General features: G+C 54.4%; 1 protein-coding gene across 1 annotated transcript; it reads right to left on the bottom strand.

The window, feature by feature from the left end:
• Positions 1-230: 230 nt before the first annotated feature.
• Positions 231-11,709, bottom strand: IGFBP4 (insulin-like growth factor binding protein 4). The gene is made up of 4 exons (XM_012661571.1): positions 11,088-11,709; positions 4,187-4,344; positions 3,300-3,434; positions 231-1,493 (listed from the first exon to the last, which is right to left on the bottom strand). Exons 1-4 carry the CDS (start codon positions 11,434-11,436, stop codon positions 1,359-1,361), a joined length of 777 nt encoding a protein of 258 aa, XP_012517025.1. The 5' UTR covers positions 11,437-11,709; the 3' UTR covers positions 231-1,358.
• Between the last annotated feature and the right edge of the window lie 5,641 nt (positions 11,710-17,350).

The following is a 17,350-nucleotide window of genomic DNA, read 5'->3' on the forward strand; positions in this document are numbered from 1 at the left end:
TCGCCCCCTAGGAGTCTGAACACAAACAGCCCAGACACTGAAGACAGGGCGTCCCCTAGGAAGAGGCTTCCGGGAAGAGAGGGTAGACTGGCCGTCCTTTTGCCGTCAGCTACCATGCAGGCAGGTCTGGGGACCACACGGTGCCCACTTCCCAAAATCTGCCCCCCTCTCCCCACTCCTGTTGTATCCCTGTGTCTAACTGTAAATAAATCAACCAAACACAATTATCAGGATATTTTTTGGTTTTGTTCTGTTTTGTTTAAAAAAAAAAAAAAAGAAATGACATCATGGCCAACCGTAGGTCCTTAAGTCTCCTTCCATCCAGTCAAGCCAGAAAATGCCCAGGAGAGTAGGAAGGTGTGGGGAGGGAGGTGTAGGGAGGGTGGTGTAGGGGAAAGACAGATGGGAAGGGAGGCAGAGCCACAGGCTGTGAGCCACTGGGAGGATGGGGTCATCCTGGTGACTTCATGGCTGTGACCACAAATGGGGTAGGGAATGGGAGCCCAGGCAAGCCCCCTCATCCCCCAGCATGTGGGTCCACTTCTCCATGGGGCACATTCAATCCAATCCTGCATTCTTTCTTCCCACCCTGACTGCTCAAAGAAACAGGCCTTCCTCTGACCCTCTTCCCTCCCCGCCACGGTCTTGGCTGCCAAGCAACCAAGCAGATGGCATGACACCCGGACCCAAAGGTGGGCTTGTCTCTGCAGGTCCATCTCCACAGGACCTGGAGAAGAAGAGGAGGGGAGCCTGGCAAGCCTGGGCTTTGGGAGTGGCCTGGGTCTCATGACCATTGAGCCTTCTGCCACGCCACACCCTCCCTAGGCTCCCACTGCATTCTGACTAGATTGAAGGGAGGGCAATGCCCAAGGTATGAGTTCTCTCTTCTCCTCTGACTCTGGGAATGAAGCTTTTCTTCCCCCACAGGCTTGAGCTCACCTTACAGGAGTGTCCCCACATGCCAAAATCAGAGGAAGTCAGAACAAGAGCTCCCGAGGCTGAAAAGTAGAGTTGGCACATACTATGTGGTCAGTAAATGTTTTTAGATGGCTGGATGAATGAATGAATGAATGAATGAATCTGAGATCAATGTGGAAACACACCAGGGCTCCCCAGTGCCCCTCTCAGACCTCTTGGGCTGTCTAAACCCAAAGAGGACACCCCAGGCTCCGGCTCACCACAAGGGACACCCGTGCCCATGAACACACACACATGTACATACACACACACCCCAAGGGAAACTTCTGGGCCAGAGGCAGAGCCAGGACTCAGACCCAGACTTCACTCCAGGTCAGCTCTGCAGCCTCCAGGGTATGGAGGTGGCAGGGGACACTGAGCCCCCTGCTTCCTGGCGGGGCTCACTCTCGGAAGCTGTCAGCCAGTTGGTGGCAGTCCAGCTCCCCTTTCGGCTCCAGGCCCCCTGGAAGCTTCACCCCCGTCTTCCGGTCCACACACCAGCACTTGCCCCGCTGCCCATCCAGGGCTGGGTGGCACTGCCAAGACAAGGGCATGAGGGGTCAGTTCCCAGGCAGGAAGATTCCCAGCGGCCCACCCCAGTCCCAGCCCAGCCCCAACATCAGACAGCTGCTCCAAAATGGCCTCTAAGGGCGGGGACTCTTTTTTGAGTACAGGTCCTCTGAGCTCACTAAAGCAGCAAGAACTTGGCCAAGAAGGAAAGGTCCAGAGAGTTTCAGGAGGCAGGACTCCAGAAGGCCTTGGGGTTTAAAGGCACAGCTGGATTTGAAAGGCTGGGTCCAGGTTGGAGAGGTCTTGGAGGTGTATTCCAACTGGGTCAGGACTTTAAGAATGGGATTAGAGTTAAGAGCAGGATTCAAGTTGGGGTTAAGGTAGGATCGAGATAAAAGTTGCAATTGAATTAGGAATTATGACTAAAACTTCAGTTGGGTGAGTTAGAGACCAGGTCGGAAACAGAATTGGGTTAAAGGGTGAGCGCAGTGGCTCATGCCTGTAATCCTAGCACTCTGGGAGGCCAAGGCGAGAGGATCACTTGAGGTCAGGAGTTTGAGATCAGCCTGAGCAAGACCAGGACCCTGTCTCTACAAAAAATAGAAAAATTAGCTGGGCTGGTGGCACATGCCTGTAGTCCCAGCTACTGGGGAGCCTGAGGCAGGAGGATCACTTGAGCCCAGGAATCTGAGGTTGCAATGAGCTATGATGATGCCACTGCACTCTACCCAGGGCAACAAAGCGAGATTCTGTCTCAAAAAGAAAAAAAAAGAGTCTGTTCAACTTTTTTAAAAAATTAGTAGAAAAAGTTTTAAAAATTGGGACAAGGATAAAATTGGTGTTGGGATAAAGGTTGGAGATAGGTGAGGCACTGGTTTTGGGGAGCCCTCTCTGGTCCTCCACTCATACCCTTTCTTCATGCCATCCTGGAACATGCAGACACAGGGGCAGCCTTTGTCCTCCTAGCGAGGCCTCTCCTGGCCAAGCAGCAGCTCACACCAGATCTGTCTGTAGTGCACAGAGTGAGGGAGTCGGGGCATCTGTACCCACAAAGAGCTGGTGAAGGAGATCCAGGCCAGGGCTCTCCAGGCCGCACCCAGCAAGAGGCACCCCAGCGCTCTACCCAGACAGGCCACCCTTCTGACAGGCCAGAGATGGGCTGGAGCAGGCCACCCTTGCCGAACATCCCAGCCTCCTGGGAACTTGTCAGGGAACCCCAGGTTCCGAGAACAGGAGGGAATAGAAAGGTTGCTGCCTTTGTGCCTTCTCTCCTGCCCACTCCTTCCTCTGCTTCCACCCAAAGTGCCTGTCTCCAGCTGTCCCATGTGGCTTTCTCTCTATCTTTGCTGCACCCAGGTGGGGGAAGGGATAGGCTGAGTTTCTTCCCTGACCCCTCATAACCTATGCCCTGTGTTCCCAGATGAAACCTCAGACATTCAGGGACAGGAAGAACTACTCATAGGAATAGAGCAGAGTGAGCAAGAGAGTGTTGGGAGCCGAAGGTTGGCAGTGGTGCTAAGTCTACACCACAGACAGTGACTCCAGCAGTGAGGGAAACAGCCCTGGGTGGGGAGGCAGGGTCTGCCATTAACCCACGCTGTAACTTTGGGCCAGTCCAGGCCCTTTTACTCCTCTCTGCATCTCAGTCTCCTCATCTCCAAAGTCAGTGAGGTTCTGAGGCTGGGGTAGAGTTTTGGGAGGGTCTGAGGGGTTAGATTTGGGTTGGGGAGTCTTCCCTTCCTGAGATTACCATCCTGGACTGTCCTGTGCAGAGGCTGGGAATGTCCCTGGAGCAGAGGCCAGGGCCGAGCCGGCAAGACTTGGAGACCCACCTGCTTGGGATGGAAGTTGCCATTGCGGTCGCAGTTGGGGATAGGGATGATGTAGAGGTCCTCGTGGGTGCGGCTCTGCGAGGCGGCCAGCCGCTCCAGGGCCCGGTGCAGCTCACTCTGGCAGGAGCCCTGCGGCTGGGGGGGTGGAGGATGAAACTGCTCAGTAGAGGGGAGAGGCAGGAGGGACAGGCCTGGGGTCAGAGCTGAGTAGGGTCTAAAGACCCTGAAAGGAGGGCCAAGGCCTGTGGGCTGGGCAGGACCCACTGAGGTGAAAGGCAGGGCATGGTTCAGGGGACATGGTGCGGCAAGCAGAAGGACATGAGGACAGGGTCTCGAGCCAAAGAGCTTCTGGACCGGAGGGGTATGAAGTGAGGGGATTTGTGGGAAAAGGGGCTGTGGGAACCCATTGGGAAGACCAGGGAGGGGGTAATTTCTAAGAAGGAGGGATAGAGGAACTCATAGAATTAACAACTACCACCACCAAAAGGACCCTGGAGCAGGGTCCCAAGGCCCCTGCCATGGCCAGCCTTAACCCTTTAGTGACTGAGAAGGTCTGGGGTGGGGAATCCAAGGGAAAGGCCAAGAAAGCCCAGAGGGCATGGGGCACTACTTTTTACCAGCCAGCACAGAAGTATTTCAGTACCTAATAACCACTCCAGCTGTACCAATGTATGTAACTGATGACAGGGAAGGAATTCCAAGGAAAGGAATAAGGACTCTCTCTGGGTCCCGATGATGCATACTAGGTGCATGCTGCACAAAGGAGGTGTCCAAAGAATGTTTGCCGAATGAACATAGTCCAGATCTGGTGGTGCTGGTGGTGTGTGTGTGTGTGTGTGTGTGTGTGTGTCTATGCACATGCACATCTGGGGGTCTGAGGTCCTCACCACAGGCCGGGGATCCTCCCGGGGTGCCCCGATGATCTTCATCTTGCCCCCGCTGGTGCTCCGGTCTCGCATTTTGGCAAAGTGCTTCTGCAGACACCTGCGGTCATGGGCGCTGCAGGGGCTGAAGCTGTTGTTAGGGTGGTCGCCCTCATCCTTGTCTGTAGTCAGGCCGAGATGGAGAAAGGTCAACACCAGGAAAGGACAGAGCATCACAGCACCCCAGCTTCCCACCTGCTTTCTCCTTGAGGATGCTCTAGCCTGGTGCTGGAGAAGAGTAGGGGGATGAGGGGTAGGAAGAAATGAAAGCATCCCCCTATCTCCTCCCTACTCCCCTGGACCTCCTCAGGAGAATACTCCCCTTGAAGCCCTTGACTTGTCCCTCACCCCACCCAGACCAGCCCTCAGATGAGTCACCAGCTGCAGCTGCCCAGATGGCAGGAGGGTCCCCTGGGCCTTGCAGGGAGGTCTAAGGGAGGCAGGGCGGCCCCTACCAGATCCTGTCCCCACTCCATTCAGCTCCTCCCGCCATCCCCCTCTGTCCGCTTGCTCTTTCTGTCCCCTTTCCTAGTCTTTGCAGCATCTGGCTCAGCCAGCCATGGGGTCCCCAGGGCTGTCAACTCTGCTGACCCTCTTCTAAATGGCCAGAATCAGAGTTTCCATGAGTGATGAGAAATCTGGCCCAAAAGGCTCTACCAATTGGCAGGGTGGGAGAGAAGAAGTGGGAGTTACTATGTATGCCTGCATGAGAAAGCATGTGCGTGTGTGCGTGTGTGTGTGTGTGTGTGTAGCACACCCTGTGTGGCCCCAGGACCAAGAGAAAAGCCTCACACACTCCTTCAGTCCCCTAACTCGAAGTCTCCCATCCTTAGACTTCAGACCCCATCTGAAGTCCATGTGTATTGCCCAGAGCCAGGGCACTGGGAGATGGGAGTGGTGAGGCTAGACCCTCACCCCCTCTGTGGGTCTCCTGAAGGTTCTATCTGAGCTCAAGAAAATCCCCATCCACAAGTCCCAGAACTGTAACCACCGCTCCTCCCTCCAGGCATTCAAAACCGGAATACAGGGCTGAGCTGGAGAAAGAGGCTGGAAGACCTCTCCACAGATCAGAGCCACCTCTGAAATGCTCGGGCTTGGCAGCTCACTGCTGGCCTGAGTGCAAAGCCCCTGCCAGCATTCCAGATGTTGGCAGCTGGACAGGAGGTTACATCTGGTTTGCGTCAGGGTTTTTTTTCCTGAGGAGTTAGCAGGTTCCTCCATGCATGGCAGCGGTCCCAGAGCTGCCTCTGGGTCAAATGGTATTTTTCTGCCTAGCCAAAGCTGGAGGGTTGGTTCTCTTTTCATTCTCCTAGTTTGGGGACTGGGGTAGGGGGGAAGTATGTGCATAAAGAGAAATCAGGTAAGGAGGAATCTAGACCCTCAGAAAGTCTTTGTCAAGATTCCACACCAGAGATTACTAATAAAATTCACCAAGGATGGAAGAAGATTTTGTCTTGGGTAAAGGGCTGGATTAGAAAGAGGAATCAAAGGGAAGGAATAAATACAGCAGATAGATATGATCCATCCTTCTGCACATTTGAGAGGGGACTCCAGTCCCACAGAAGGGACTCCGGTCCCACATTAATTTCCTGAGAGTCAACCAAAGAGAAGATACTATAGCAAGATCCCCCAGCCAGTATAGGTAGCAAAAACTTCAAGAGACCAGGATTGTGCCAAGGAGACCATAAGAAAATGTTCCTTGAGCCCTCAGTTAGGAATTAGAGAGAGATCTGGAATCCAGACCCTTCCTGGCAGACTCTCCCAAGCATCCTCTTTAGCCAAACCAGGCTGGCCAATGGCCCCCTTCCTCCCTGTCCCCACCTTGCACAAAGCCCCATGGCTTGTGGATGGAGTCGCAGTGTTTCAGGGGTATAAGCTGGAGCTGGGGAGTGGAGAGAAAGAGGAAATGGAAGGCCTAAAAGAACTAGAACCAAACATTGGAAGGACAGAGGCTGAGCTGAGATGTGAACAAAGGCCTCACCATTTACCTGGATAAGGCTGGAGGAGTGGCTGGGACTCGTTTGCCACAGGCCAGGACACTAACGCTAGGGGACACCCTTCCAACCTGAAAAGGCTTTGTTTTCTTTCAATGACCATAATGGAAAGCACTACTTTGTACAGTGACTCTTGTTCCTCTTGGTAAATGGGCAATGTTCTTAGGTTCAAGGAGTTTGAGGAGTAGGGGAGGGTTTTCTAAAGAAAGGGAGGTAGCCAGCCTCAGGAGGTAGCCAGCTCCCCGCCCTGGAGGTGTGGCTCCGTTACAGGGGTAGAGGCCTCAGGAATCTAGAGAGATATGGAGTAGAAGCTTGACTACAATTATGCTTTCCAGTGTTGCGTTCTACAGTCAAAGTTGACAAACAACTAACCCTCAGAGCATTATTAGTAGATATTTGGGATGTTTGCCATTAAGGAGGAAAATTGGGTATGCTCACTGAAACCTAGGCCTGCATGGGGCATAGGGTGAGCCCAGAAGCCTGGCTTATGCTGTTGTGTTGGTATGGCCCTGTGTCACATAGAGGGGTTTACCTGGGAAGAGCTGAGCTGACAGCCTGCCTGGCCTCCCTCAGGTTGGCTTCCCTACTTGTTGCCTATCTATTCCCAGTTCATGTCTAAGCTTAGAGTAGAACCCACCAGATAGGGAGAGTAGCACCTTACTTACTCTCATGGGCATACAGGTACACAGAGTAAATCTCTATCTGCCCACTCACACACAGGCCAGGACTCAAGAATCACAAATGTTTACAAACAATCACATGTCCAGACACACTGGTCCATGCATGCACACCCACATGCAGTCAGGCACTCTGACCCTGCTCTGGTCAGAGACACAGACTGGGGCAGGGCACACTGACTTCACCAGCTTCCCTGCACCATGGTCTATTTCTATTGACTTTCCAATTAATCTGTAACTTTTCCTTGCCCGGGCAACTGGCAGACTGAGGACTCAACCCAGGATCTAACCCAGGCACTGGATTTTAGGGGGTAAGTGTTGTGGCACTGGGTCTCTTGAAAATGTTAACCTTCCCATCACCAAAACTGGCTGAATACTTGCTACTTCCCTGCTCGAACAGGAGTTCCAGCCACCTGGTGGTATTCATCCTGGCAGTGCCCTCTGGAAAACCTCAATGCCCATGGGTTCCCCTCTGAGCAGGAGCTAAAGTCAGACCTTTCCTCTTGAAATGTCTGGCCTCCAAAAAGCTAGTTTGGGAGGTGGGACTTCCAAGGTAGGCTAGGTCTCCTCTTCCAGTCCCCTGCTTGGAGCTGGACCAACTGATGTCCAGCCACAGGGGAAACCTTGGTCTCTGCTCCAGCAGCAGAGGAAGGGAAGGAGCCCATGGAGAGAAGAGGCTACACAGCGTTGGCACCACCAGCTGCAAAGTTCATGGTGAAAGCTGGAGGATTTCCTCTTTCCTGCTGCCTGATTTCATCCCCATGATTTCTCTTCAACTCCAGCCCCCACCCCCTACAAGACACCCAGGCTGTGAGCTAAGTAGGCCCAGCCATACAGATACAGAAGTTTCAGCCATGATCTCGGGGGTCACCCACCTGCGCTGTCAGAAAGGCCTGTTCCTTCTTCCCCTGGACTCTGGCTAGAGAAGCCAAGACCACCAGTACCAGGTACCAGGCCCTTTCTCTGAGGTCTGGCTCATGGGGTGTCCTTCCCACCATTGTGCCATGCTGTTGGCCTCAGATTAAAGGGTCTGATAAAGCAAGCTGATCTGTTCCTCCCATGTTTACAACAGCAAAAAGCACCAAATTCTGTCCCATCACTCTCATCCCCTCTGAATTTCCCCCGACTTTGCTCCCTTGCCCTCCTGTCCCCCAAAGTCCCAGCATCAGCTTCCTCTTCATCACCATCCTCATCATTGCTCTGATTTATTGAGCACCTACCCCGTGGCAGACACCCCAACCCTGAGGGACAGGTCCAGTTGCCCTCCCCTTTTACAGATGAGGAAACTGAAGTAGACTAGAGGGAGGGCAGCAGGGGAGACCTATCTTGGCAACACTCTGTCTCTGAGTGGAAAGGCTCCTGATACCCAAGGCACCAACAATGCTGGCTTTGCCAGTTCTGAAGAAAAGATGGTAAGCAGCCATGCTCCTCCCTCCCCCTCCCCCAAGGCACAGAATTTCTGGGAAGGCCTTGTTCCCATGACATGACTGGATTCCCAGTACTAAAGTGGGGGGGACAATATTTGCTGCGTTGACTAAAAATTAACTCAGCCTGCCTGTTCCCTAACCCTGTCCCAGAGGGACCCAGAGCCCCATTAGGAACTCCCCGTCCAAATGCTGATCTTCCCACTGTCCACTCCCCCAGATCCCATGAGTCGAGGGTCAGTACCACGGTGTAGGATTGTGGCCTTCTGACGCACGCACTCCACCCGTGCCTCTGGTGGCCTCAGTGGTATTAATCCACAACCTGGCCATCTGGCTCAGAAAGCTGAGACAGGAGGGTGAGGTCGCCAGAGATGGAAGGCGGAGACCTGCCCCTGGGCAAATAGGAGGCAGCTGGACCATAGCAGGCCAAGGGAGGTCACATGCCAAGTGGCCAGTCTCCCCCAGCCACCTGCTGAAGCTCAGCCCCAAGAGGAAAAGGCAGAAAGAGCCTGACCTCCTATTCCAAGCTATTCTCAGGCTAGAGGGTCCAAGCCCTGGGACCTAGGAGGGACAGGACCTATGGACGGTATAAGGCTAAGGAGGACGGCAGGAGCTGGGGCTGAGCCCTGGTCATCTTATCTCATCCCAGACCCTGCAGGGCAACTGCACAACTCTAGGGGTTGCCTTTCACAGGGTGCAATGTGGCCGAGGCCATGGCAGGGGAGTACTTCTATGATGACTAGGAGCTGACTTCATGGGTACAGCTTGCCCAGTAGGTACCTAGCTTCCCTAGGGTCCTCCAGGCTTTCCCTTTTCCCTCTCCATATATCTATCCATATCCACTGCATGGGTGGAGGATGAGGCAAGGAGGAAGGGGGAGAGGCATTAGAGACCTGGGCTCTGTCATCCAAAACCCCCTAAAGCTGCCGCATTCCTAGACGCCTCTTAAGGCCGGTTTGCATTTTGTCCACAGGACAATCTCAAACTGTTCAGGCCATGTCCTCCCCAAACCCCTAAGGGATCAGATTTTCCCCCACTACGGGATGGGGTGTTCCTACCCAAACAGAGGAAAAGACTCTCTGAGTGCTCTTCTGTCTTGCGTTCAAGTTGGTGAGAGAGAAGGAGGCTACCAGTCATCCTTATCTGGTGCCAGCTACCCTCTGGCCAGTGGAGGATGGAGAGTCAAAGGGAAAGTGGCCCTGTGTACCGAGAGCCCAGGGCTTAGCCCTTGCTCCTGCTAAGTACCCTTCCTCTCCCACTACACTGGCACTTCTGCCCCAAGATCAGAAACTGACTCCCCCAGGACCCCCCCTTGCCAGATGTGCTGGGTGCCAGGCTGGCATTTCTCCTAGAATGTTTTCTGCTGACCCATCTCTCCCTGCCCAGGGGCAGGAAGGGCAGTGAGGCCCAAGGCCCAGACCCCTGGGGTCCACCTCCTTCCTGTTTTCCCTGCATCCTGCTCTCCTCAACTGACAAGCTGCAGAGGATTGAGGAAGTGAAGGGTCTGGGACTCAGGGCAGGAAGCTTGGGGCCAGAGTCCCAGCATCCGGACTGCAACAATGGAAGCTTCAAGCACCAGGAAAAGAGACAGATGCAGACAGAGGCACAGGGAGAGCAAAACAGAGCAAGAGAGGAATGAGAAACAGAGGCAGAGACACACAGAAAGAGACAGAGATTCCAAAAGTAACAGAAAGACAGAAACAAACAGTGACAAACACAGAGAAAGAGCAACAGAGTGAGAGGAAAGTGAGAGAAGCAGGGCAACAGAAAGAGCAAAATGGAATAAGGTAGAGAAAGAAAAAGAAACTGATGATGGGCAGAAAATACTGAGGAAAAGAGAACTCAAGAACATTAGTAGTGAAATTAGAAGCTGAGAGACAAAGCAGGAAAGAACAAAAGAACAAGAGAAAGAGGGAAGAAGCTGAGAAAGAGTCTAAGGAGAAACTGAGAAAGGCTCCCTGAGAAATGGAAAAAGAAAAATTATAAGAATGAGGTTAGGCCAAAGGGCCTTCTAAGAATCTCTCTGTGTCTGTCCCCCTCATCTTCTCTATTCCCTATCCCACAGCCATGAGGTTTCTGCAGCTCTAGGCGGGGAGCCAAGACTTCTCTTCTGCCACCTCAATGGCACATTCCAAGAGAAAGGAGCAGGAGGCCTGTATACTAGGGCAGACATAGGTGTCCAGGCCTGGCAGAGAGGCCCCTGTCTTCCTACTACCTCTCAAACAAACAAGGTGAGCTAGCTCAGGGATTTGGGGGACAGCCTGACACCTCCCACCACCAAAGTCTCTCTGATATGTATGTCCCACTCCACCACTGGTCGATGTGAAAAGTCCAGGCCCTGACCTCTCAGACCCCCGGGTTTCACCTGTGGCCAGGGCGAGGATGGGCCCTGGATCAGGAACAAAAAGCTGCTCCCAACACACACCCCACCCCCATCCTCCAGTTTTCTGGCCCTAGACAGCTGACTTGACTGGACCAGGTCACGTAATTTGCCACTCTTGCACCAGCAGCCAGAACCCCTTCCTAAATAGGCACCCTTGGGAGGTGTGAGGTGGAAGGATGGGACAGAGTTCCCCGTGACAGTGGCAACAGGCTGCTAAGGACTCAGTAGCAGTTTCCTTGGCTGTCCCATCCAGCCGGGCCCTGCCACGTACCTGCCTTCTCAACTCCCAGGGGATTTTCAAGGGCTTTCCAGGGCAGCCGCAATGGGAAAGAAGCCGCTGGTGGGGAAGCGCACTCATGAGGGCATGGGCAGCCAGGGGTACCTTACCAGAGGGCTGTAGGCTGTCCTGGATGGCCTCAATCTCCGACAGCTCCATGCACACGCCTTGCCCGTGCATCAGCGTGTGCAGGGGCTTCTCCACCCCCCGGGGCGGGTAGCAGCGCAGGCCAGAGCCGCAGCGGGGGGTGTACACCCCGCAGGGCATCCCCAAGCCCAGGGCGCAAGTGGCGCAACAGCCGCAGCCGGGCTCCCGCACCAGCTCCTCGCAGCCCACGGGGGGGCGGCAGCGCGCCAGCTTCTCCTCGGAGCAGGGCGGGCAGTGGATGGCTTCGTCGCCCAGGCTCGGCCCGGGCCCGGCAGCCAGCAGTAGGGCCGCCACGAGGCAGAGGGGCAGCATGACCGCACGAGGACGGGGCGCGGGCGCGGGGCGCGGGCGAGGAGCGCTGGCGCGCCTGCGGGCAGCAGGGGGCACACGGCGGCAGCGCCCGGCGCGCCTGGAGGACCCGACCCGGAGGGCGCGGGGAGACTGGCGGCCCCGCTGGAGGACAGGGACGGAGCCGGGGAAGTTAGCAAGCGAGCTGGAGGGGAGCGAGCCTGGCCGCCGAGGCGCTGCGCCGCATCCTCGGCCCGGCCCAGGCAGGCTGCGGGCGGCGGGGGGGCGGGGGGCTGAGCGGCTACCCGGGACCGGCTCCCCCGGACTTTATACCGGCCCCTGGCCACACCCCCAGCGCCTTCCCAGAGGTGGGGGAGCCGGGGCGGCGAGGGGGAGAGGGAGAGGCGGCCGGTAGGGGGAGGGGGCGCTGTCCTGAGTCGCCGCCACCGCTACATCTGAAAGTCCTTTTCTGCCGAAAAAGGAAGCGGCGCAGTTTGGAAGCCGTGGCAGGGGCCCAGAGCGCCTCTGAACCGGAGCCCGGGAGAGGAGAAGGGGAGAGGGAAAGCGAAGGGGCTGCTGCTTGGCCCCTCCCCCGACCTCGAAGGATTCTTCCCCAGGCCCACCGAAGCAGCCCTCAGTACCGCAGTGAGAACGGGTCCTTCTAGCCGGCACTCCTGGCTCTGCGGATTCAGTCTCCCTAGCCAGGATCCCTTCCACCCCACCCCAGTGCTCCCAGTCTCAGCCGCGGGACACCCGGCCGCGTGAGGTGGGGCAAGGGGTACAGGCGCTCAACAAGGGGCACGGAAAGGCCTGGTGGCCCTAAGACGTTAACAGGCTCTCTTCGCACTGCCCCTTGCAACCTCTCCCTCCCCTGCAATCGCCCCAGGGCTCCTGCGGGTGCTGGCCCACCCTGCCTTCCCCAGGATGGAATCAACTGAACTCCCCGGTGAGGGAAATGCTGTCTCTTCCTCCTTCCTGGATGTTTGCTTCTGCTACCCGGACTCGCTCCTGGAGGGAGACTGGCCTGGGAGATTGCCACTTGCAATGCAGCAAGTTGTGCGTTGAACAACTCCAGGGGGCACCATTCCATGTAGTCATTGTATATTTGTCTGACTGTTGTGACTGTTTCCCAGCAGATGGCAGTGAAGGATTTTGAAGAAGGGGCGCTTTTTCTAATTCACCCACTGTTGCTATTTGGGCTAGTGTTGATCCTATTGATGTGGGTATACCCCACCCTTGCTCAAATCCTTGCTGGGATTGAGGGAAGCCCTAGAGTAGCATTGGGAGCAAGGACCCATTTCCTAGGTTCCTTCTCAGGTCCCTCTAATACTCACCCATGCTCCCCTACAAAGGCTTCTGCTATACCGGAGCTGGTTTCAGGGTAGGGGTGCCTGTCTAGGCATAATCAGTGACCCCCTGTGGATTCCTCCACCCCCCACCCCCTTGGCTTGGCCTGGAAAGCTGCAGGGCACCAATTTCAAGTGCACTGCAGAGATCCCCTTTCTACCTCTTCTCCCAGAGAAAGGGTGTTTCAGCCTCACAGGGGTTGGGCCACCTCCTACTTTCTGCAAGTGCAGACTGCTGGGGTGACTGGAGGGAGAGGCTGGAAGCCAGACCTGTAGGACAGACCAAAAAGTTGCAAACTGACGGCACCTACTGGCAGCCATCAAGACTGCAGGAGGGCTGGAGAGTGATGGCCAAGGACAAGAATCTGCGATTCTCTCATCGCATCTCTCAGACGAAGTGGGGACTCTTCTACCCCATCTGCCTTGGAGAAGGGTAAATAGAACCAGGTTCCTCAAGTCCCTGGGGGAAGATTAGCCTGTGCCTGATTCAGAAAACTGCCCCCAGCCCTACTCCCCTCCCTTCATCATCACTGGACCCAGTTCTGCCACCAACCTGTGTGAACTTGGAGCTTGGCTGTCCCTAACTGGAAAATGGAGATAAATCATCTCCACCCATCCTACCTCTTGAAGCTCTTGTGCAAATAAGATGGAACCAAGAAGGCTAGTTCTGACCCCAATGCCAGACTTGCCCCCTAGACAGCAAACCCAGGAGGGGGAAAGGTGCTGGGACACAGAGGCAGGAGTGCAAGGAGAGGCTGGACAAAGCCCAGAGATGGACAAAGCCCTGGGATGATGCATGAGTGCAGGTGAGTGTGGAAAATCTGGAAAAGTTGCCAGGTGAGACAGATGCCCGCACCTCAACCCCAGCCCCAAATCCATCCTCTGATGTCCTCCCAACCCTCATTACTGTCCGGGATAATTCAAAGGAGGCAGAAAAGTGGACAGAAGGAAGTCTTCCAAGCACCTCCCACCATCCATGCAATACGCATTTACTGAATGAATACCTATCATGCACAGTCTTTATGCTACATACCAGGGATACACACATGGCCAAGATCACTCTCTGCCCTCAAAGAGCTCACTGCCTAGTGCCGCAGACAGTACATGAATAAATAAGTCTAAGAAGTGTGCAGGTGCCCTGGGAGATGTCTATATGGGGCCCTGTGGAGATCCAGAGGCATAAGCAGTCAGTTCTTACATCCAGGGCAAGGAAAACCTTCATTAACGAGGTTACCTTTGAGCCAACGGTCAGCCATGCAAGAGCAAAAAGCACAGGTGTTAGCATCAGGCTGACCCAGATTCCAATTCCAGCTTTGTCCCTGGACTCACTAGGGAACCTGAAACAAGTTCCTTAAGCTCTCTGAGCTTCAGGACTCAGCTGGAAAGTGGGACTTTGTGGCAAGAGAGAGAGAGAGAGAGAAAGAGATCTATGCAAAGTGCCTAGCACATAGTAGGCACCACATGTTTGCTCCCTCCTACCCATCCCCTGCTGGGGACTATAACTTCTCCACATGGCTAGAGATCCCCTGGAAGCAGGACCTGTGTCTCCCCTCTTTATTGGAGGCTCTTGGAAGACAGAGTTTAGTGTCCCCACTCAGGCTGCAAGTATCTGGAAGAGGCTATATACAAAGGGCATGGGATTTGGAGTCAGAGGACCTGGGTTCAAGTTGCAGCACAGCCACTTAAGAGCTGTGTGACCTCGGACCTGCCACTCAACATCTTGGAGAGTCATTTTCATCCTTTGCAAAAATATATGTGTGTGTGTCTGTGTGTGTGTGTGTGCGTATATATATATATATATATATATATATATGAAATAATTAGGCTTAACCACCACAGAATGGCTGGAAGAAAACATGAGATAATGAATGAGAAAGAGCTGTGGAACCCAAGGAGTGGGGTGCCAGTGCAGGTGCTGGTTATGGGTTTTCTCCCCCCGACTGCTGCCTCCCTTCAGACTAGGAGCTCCCCACCAGGATCCTCTCAAAGGCAGAAACCTGGCCCTCCTGCCTTGACATCTTTCTCAGCCCAGGTTCTACCAGAAAATGAAACCTTCTCTCCCACAGCATCCTTGTCATCCCTGCCTCCTGGGCACCTGACGGCTGGGAAGATGCTCCTCCTGATGGATGGATGAAGAAAATCCCCACTCCCTCCCAGCCTCTCCCACCCACCACACCCTCACTAGCTTGTTGCTCCTAAAGTCTCACTAGCTCCCTTGTGGTACGATTTTAAACCTCTGCTGAGCTCAGGCCAGGCTTCTTAGCGAATAGATAGGAGAAAAGCAAGCTTGATTCCCAGGGGAAAGACAAAGCCCCACCCTCAAGGAACCCCCAATTTGATGGGCTTGCCCTTGGGATCATCTTATCTGATGGAGTAGACAAAATAAACAAAGATCACAGACTATATGCTGGACATGGTTCTAAGTGCTTCACTCATGTGTGCTTCACAACAACCTCATGAAGTAAGTGCTATCATTATCCCCTTTTTTAAGGCAGGGCAACTGAGGCACAGAGAGGTATGTAACTCACTCAAAGTCACACAGCAAGTAAGTAGAATAGGGAAGTAAACCCAGGCAGTCTGGCTCCAAAGTCTGTACAACTAATCCCTATGCTTTACTGCCTTCCAAAACAGCTGTCAGAACTGTTCTAAACTAATGCCAACAAGAGCAAAAGGCTATGATACAGGGTGCAAGCTGGATGTGGGGGATCAGAGGAGAGGAGCAATTGGTATGGGACTGGCCCAGGCTTCCTTATAGCTTTGGCTTCCCAGCCCCACTCCTGATCACCCTGGACTGTCCACTGTGCCCACACTGAGTAGGGGAGCTCAGCTGCCCTCCATGTCAGCTGACATGTAGGTCCCAGGTAGGGCATTCTGCACGGTCTCCCCAGGCATGGGCTGAGCAATGGCCCATTAGTACAACTGCTTTCCTGCCACCAGGTCCCCATACTTGGAGAGACCAGATCGGGAGAGCCAGGATCTCCAGAGAGTCACCACAGTGAAGAGGGAGGTCTGGTCCTGCCCAGCTCCAGACCGTGGAACCTGGGTTTTGAGGTGAACACCCAGGCAGGACAAGGGGAGGGCAGAGGAGAGCCATCTGCAGTTGGGCTGGCCAGGATACGGTTTCATATCTCCAGACCAGCCAGCTCTGCTACTTGCCAGCTTTGTGACCACTTCCCTTTCCTCAGCTTCAGTTTTACCATCTGTAAAATGGGGAAGGGGAACTCATTGAATTATGGAGCCACTTCCAGCTCTGGCAGCCTAGGAATCCAGGACCTCTGGAATCCTTTTGCATGGTCCAAGTCCCCATGTGGGCATGGCTCCCAACCCTCCAGAGTCTGCATTGCTTCCAGGCTAGTTGGCACCCATGCTATCTCCTTCTAATTAGCCAAAGCTTGCACAGGAGACAAGCCAAGTGAATGATGTTGGGCCCTGTGAGAGCTCTGTCACCAACAGAGAGATGATGAGGCTCACCCAAGAGCACACAGCTAGCAAGTAATCTAGCCAAGACTATGCCAAATATATTTACTGTCTGCTGCAATGTTAGCCCTCTGTGCCATGCTGCCTCTGCTGCCAGAGCCATCACCAGCAAGCCGTGGGCTCAGGACTCAAGAAAGGTGGGGGTTGGGGGAGAAGAAGTGAAGCCTGGGAGAATCTCACAGAGGACACTTGCAAAAGCAGAGACACACAGGGAACTCTGGGCAGAGAGAGCCAGAGATTGGGGTGGGAAATCCTTTGCCCTGCCTCCCTTGACACTGGCTGAGTCAAAGAGCAGGTTGCCTCTTGACTCGCCAGATCAGAAGCCCAGAGTCCCAGCAGACGGCTGTCCTTGCCCCCCACTCCCTAAAGGGACTCCAGGCCCTGCCCCCTGCTCCCCCAGCCCTGGGGAACAAAGTGCTACCTACCCCTTAGGAAACCCCAAAGAGACTCTACCAAGCAACCTCTAAACCCAGAGAACCCCCTAAAAGGGCTCTGGGCCTAGAGAGGCCCCACAGAGGGGTCTTCAGACTCAGAAAACCCCAGAGTTTATGGGACCTCCAGAGAGACCAACACCCATACACACAGGGCCCTTACCCCCAAGCTGCATGCCTCCCCTTCCCACCGGCACTGGGAGCTCACAAACAGCACCAGTTGTGCCTTCTGTGTATTTCCAGACCTCTCTTCTGGTCCCATAACTTCATGCCAAGAGCCAGGTTCTCTTGTCCCTCATGCCAGCCTTTATGCCTCATCCTCTTTCTCCTTCCCTCCCCTGCCCATTTCACCCTAACCTTCCTCTTCTCCCTACCCAGGAGAGCATGTTGGCCTGAGGGGCCTCCCAGATTGGTGGTGACCAGACATTCCAGCCCCATTAGGAAAAGTGGGGAGGTGCCCCGAGGAAAGGTGAGAGGATTGCAAGGGAGGGAGGGGAAAGGGAGTAACTGTATGTCTGCATTTCCTCATCTGCAAGATACCTAGCTCACAGGATTGTTAGGAGAAGCTGTACAGAGTGGGTGTTAAGAGTGCTTGCTTCCAGTTTTGCCTCATTTAATAAATACATATGGAAAACTACAATGGGATACTAGTACATACCCACCAGATTAGTAAAAAAATAAAAT

This window comes from Propithecus coquereli, unplaced genomic scaffold (genome assembly GCF_000956105.1).
Source record: "Propithecus coquereli isolate 6110/MARCELLA unplaced genomic scaffold, Pcoq_1.0 Scaffold119, whole genome shotgun sequence".
Classification (NCBI taxonomy): domain Eukaryota; kingdom Metazoa; phylum Chordata; class Mammalia; order Primates; family Indriidae; genus Propithecus; species Propithecus coquereli.

What these genes read in the sequence shown, in the direction of transcription:
- IGFBP4 (XM_012661571.1), bottom strand. Translation starts at nt 11,436, where the DNA reads ATGCTGCCCCTCTGCCTCGTGGCGGCCCTACTGCTGGCTGCCGGGCCC. An exon ending in GGACAGCCTACAGCCCTCTG is followed by an intron (nt 4,345 to 11,087) that starts GTAAGGTACCCC and finishes GCCTGACTACAG; the next exon opens with ACAAGGATGAGGGCGACCAC. An exon ending in GGGAGGATCCCCGGCCTGTG is followed by an intron (nt 3,435 to 4,186) that starts GTGAGGACCTCA and finishes CCACCCCCCCAG; the next exon opens with CCGCAGGGCTCCTGCCAGAG.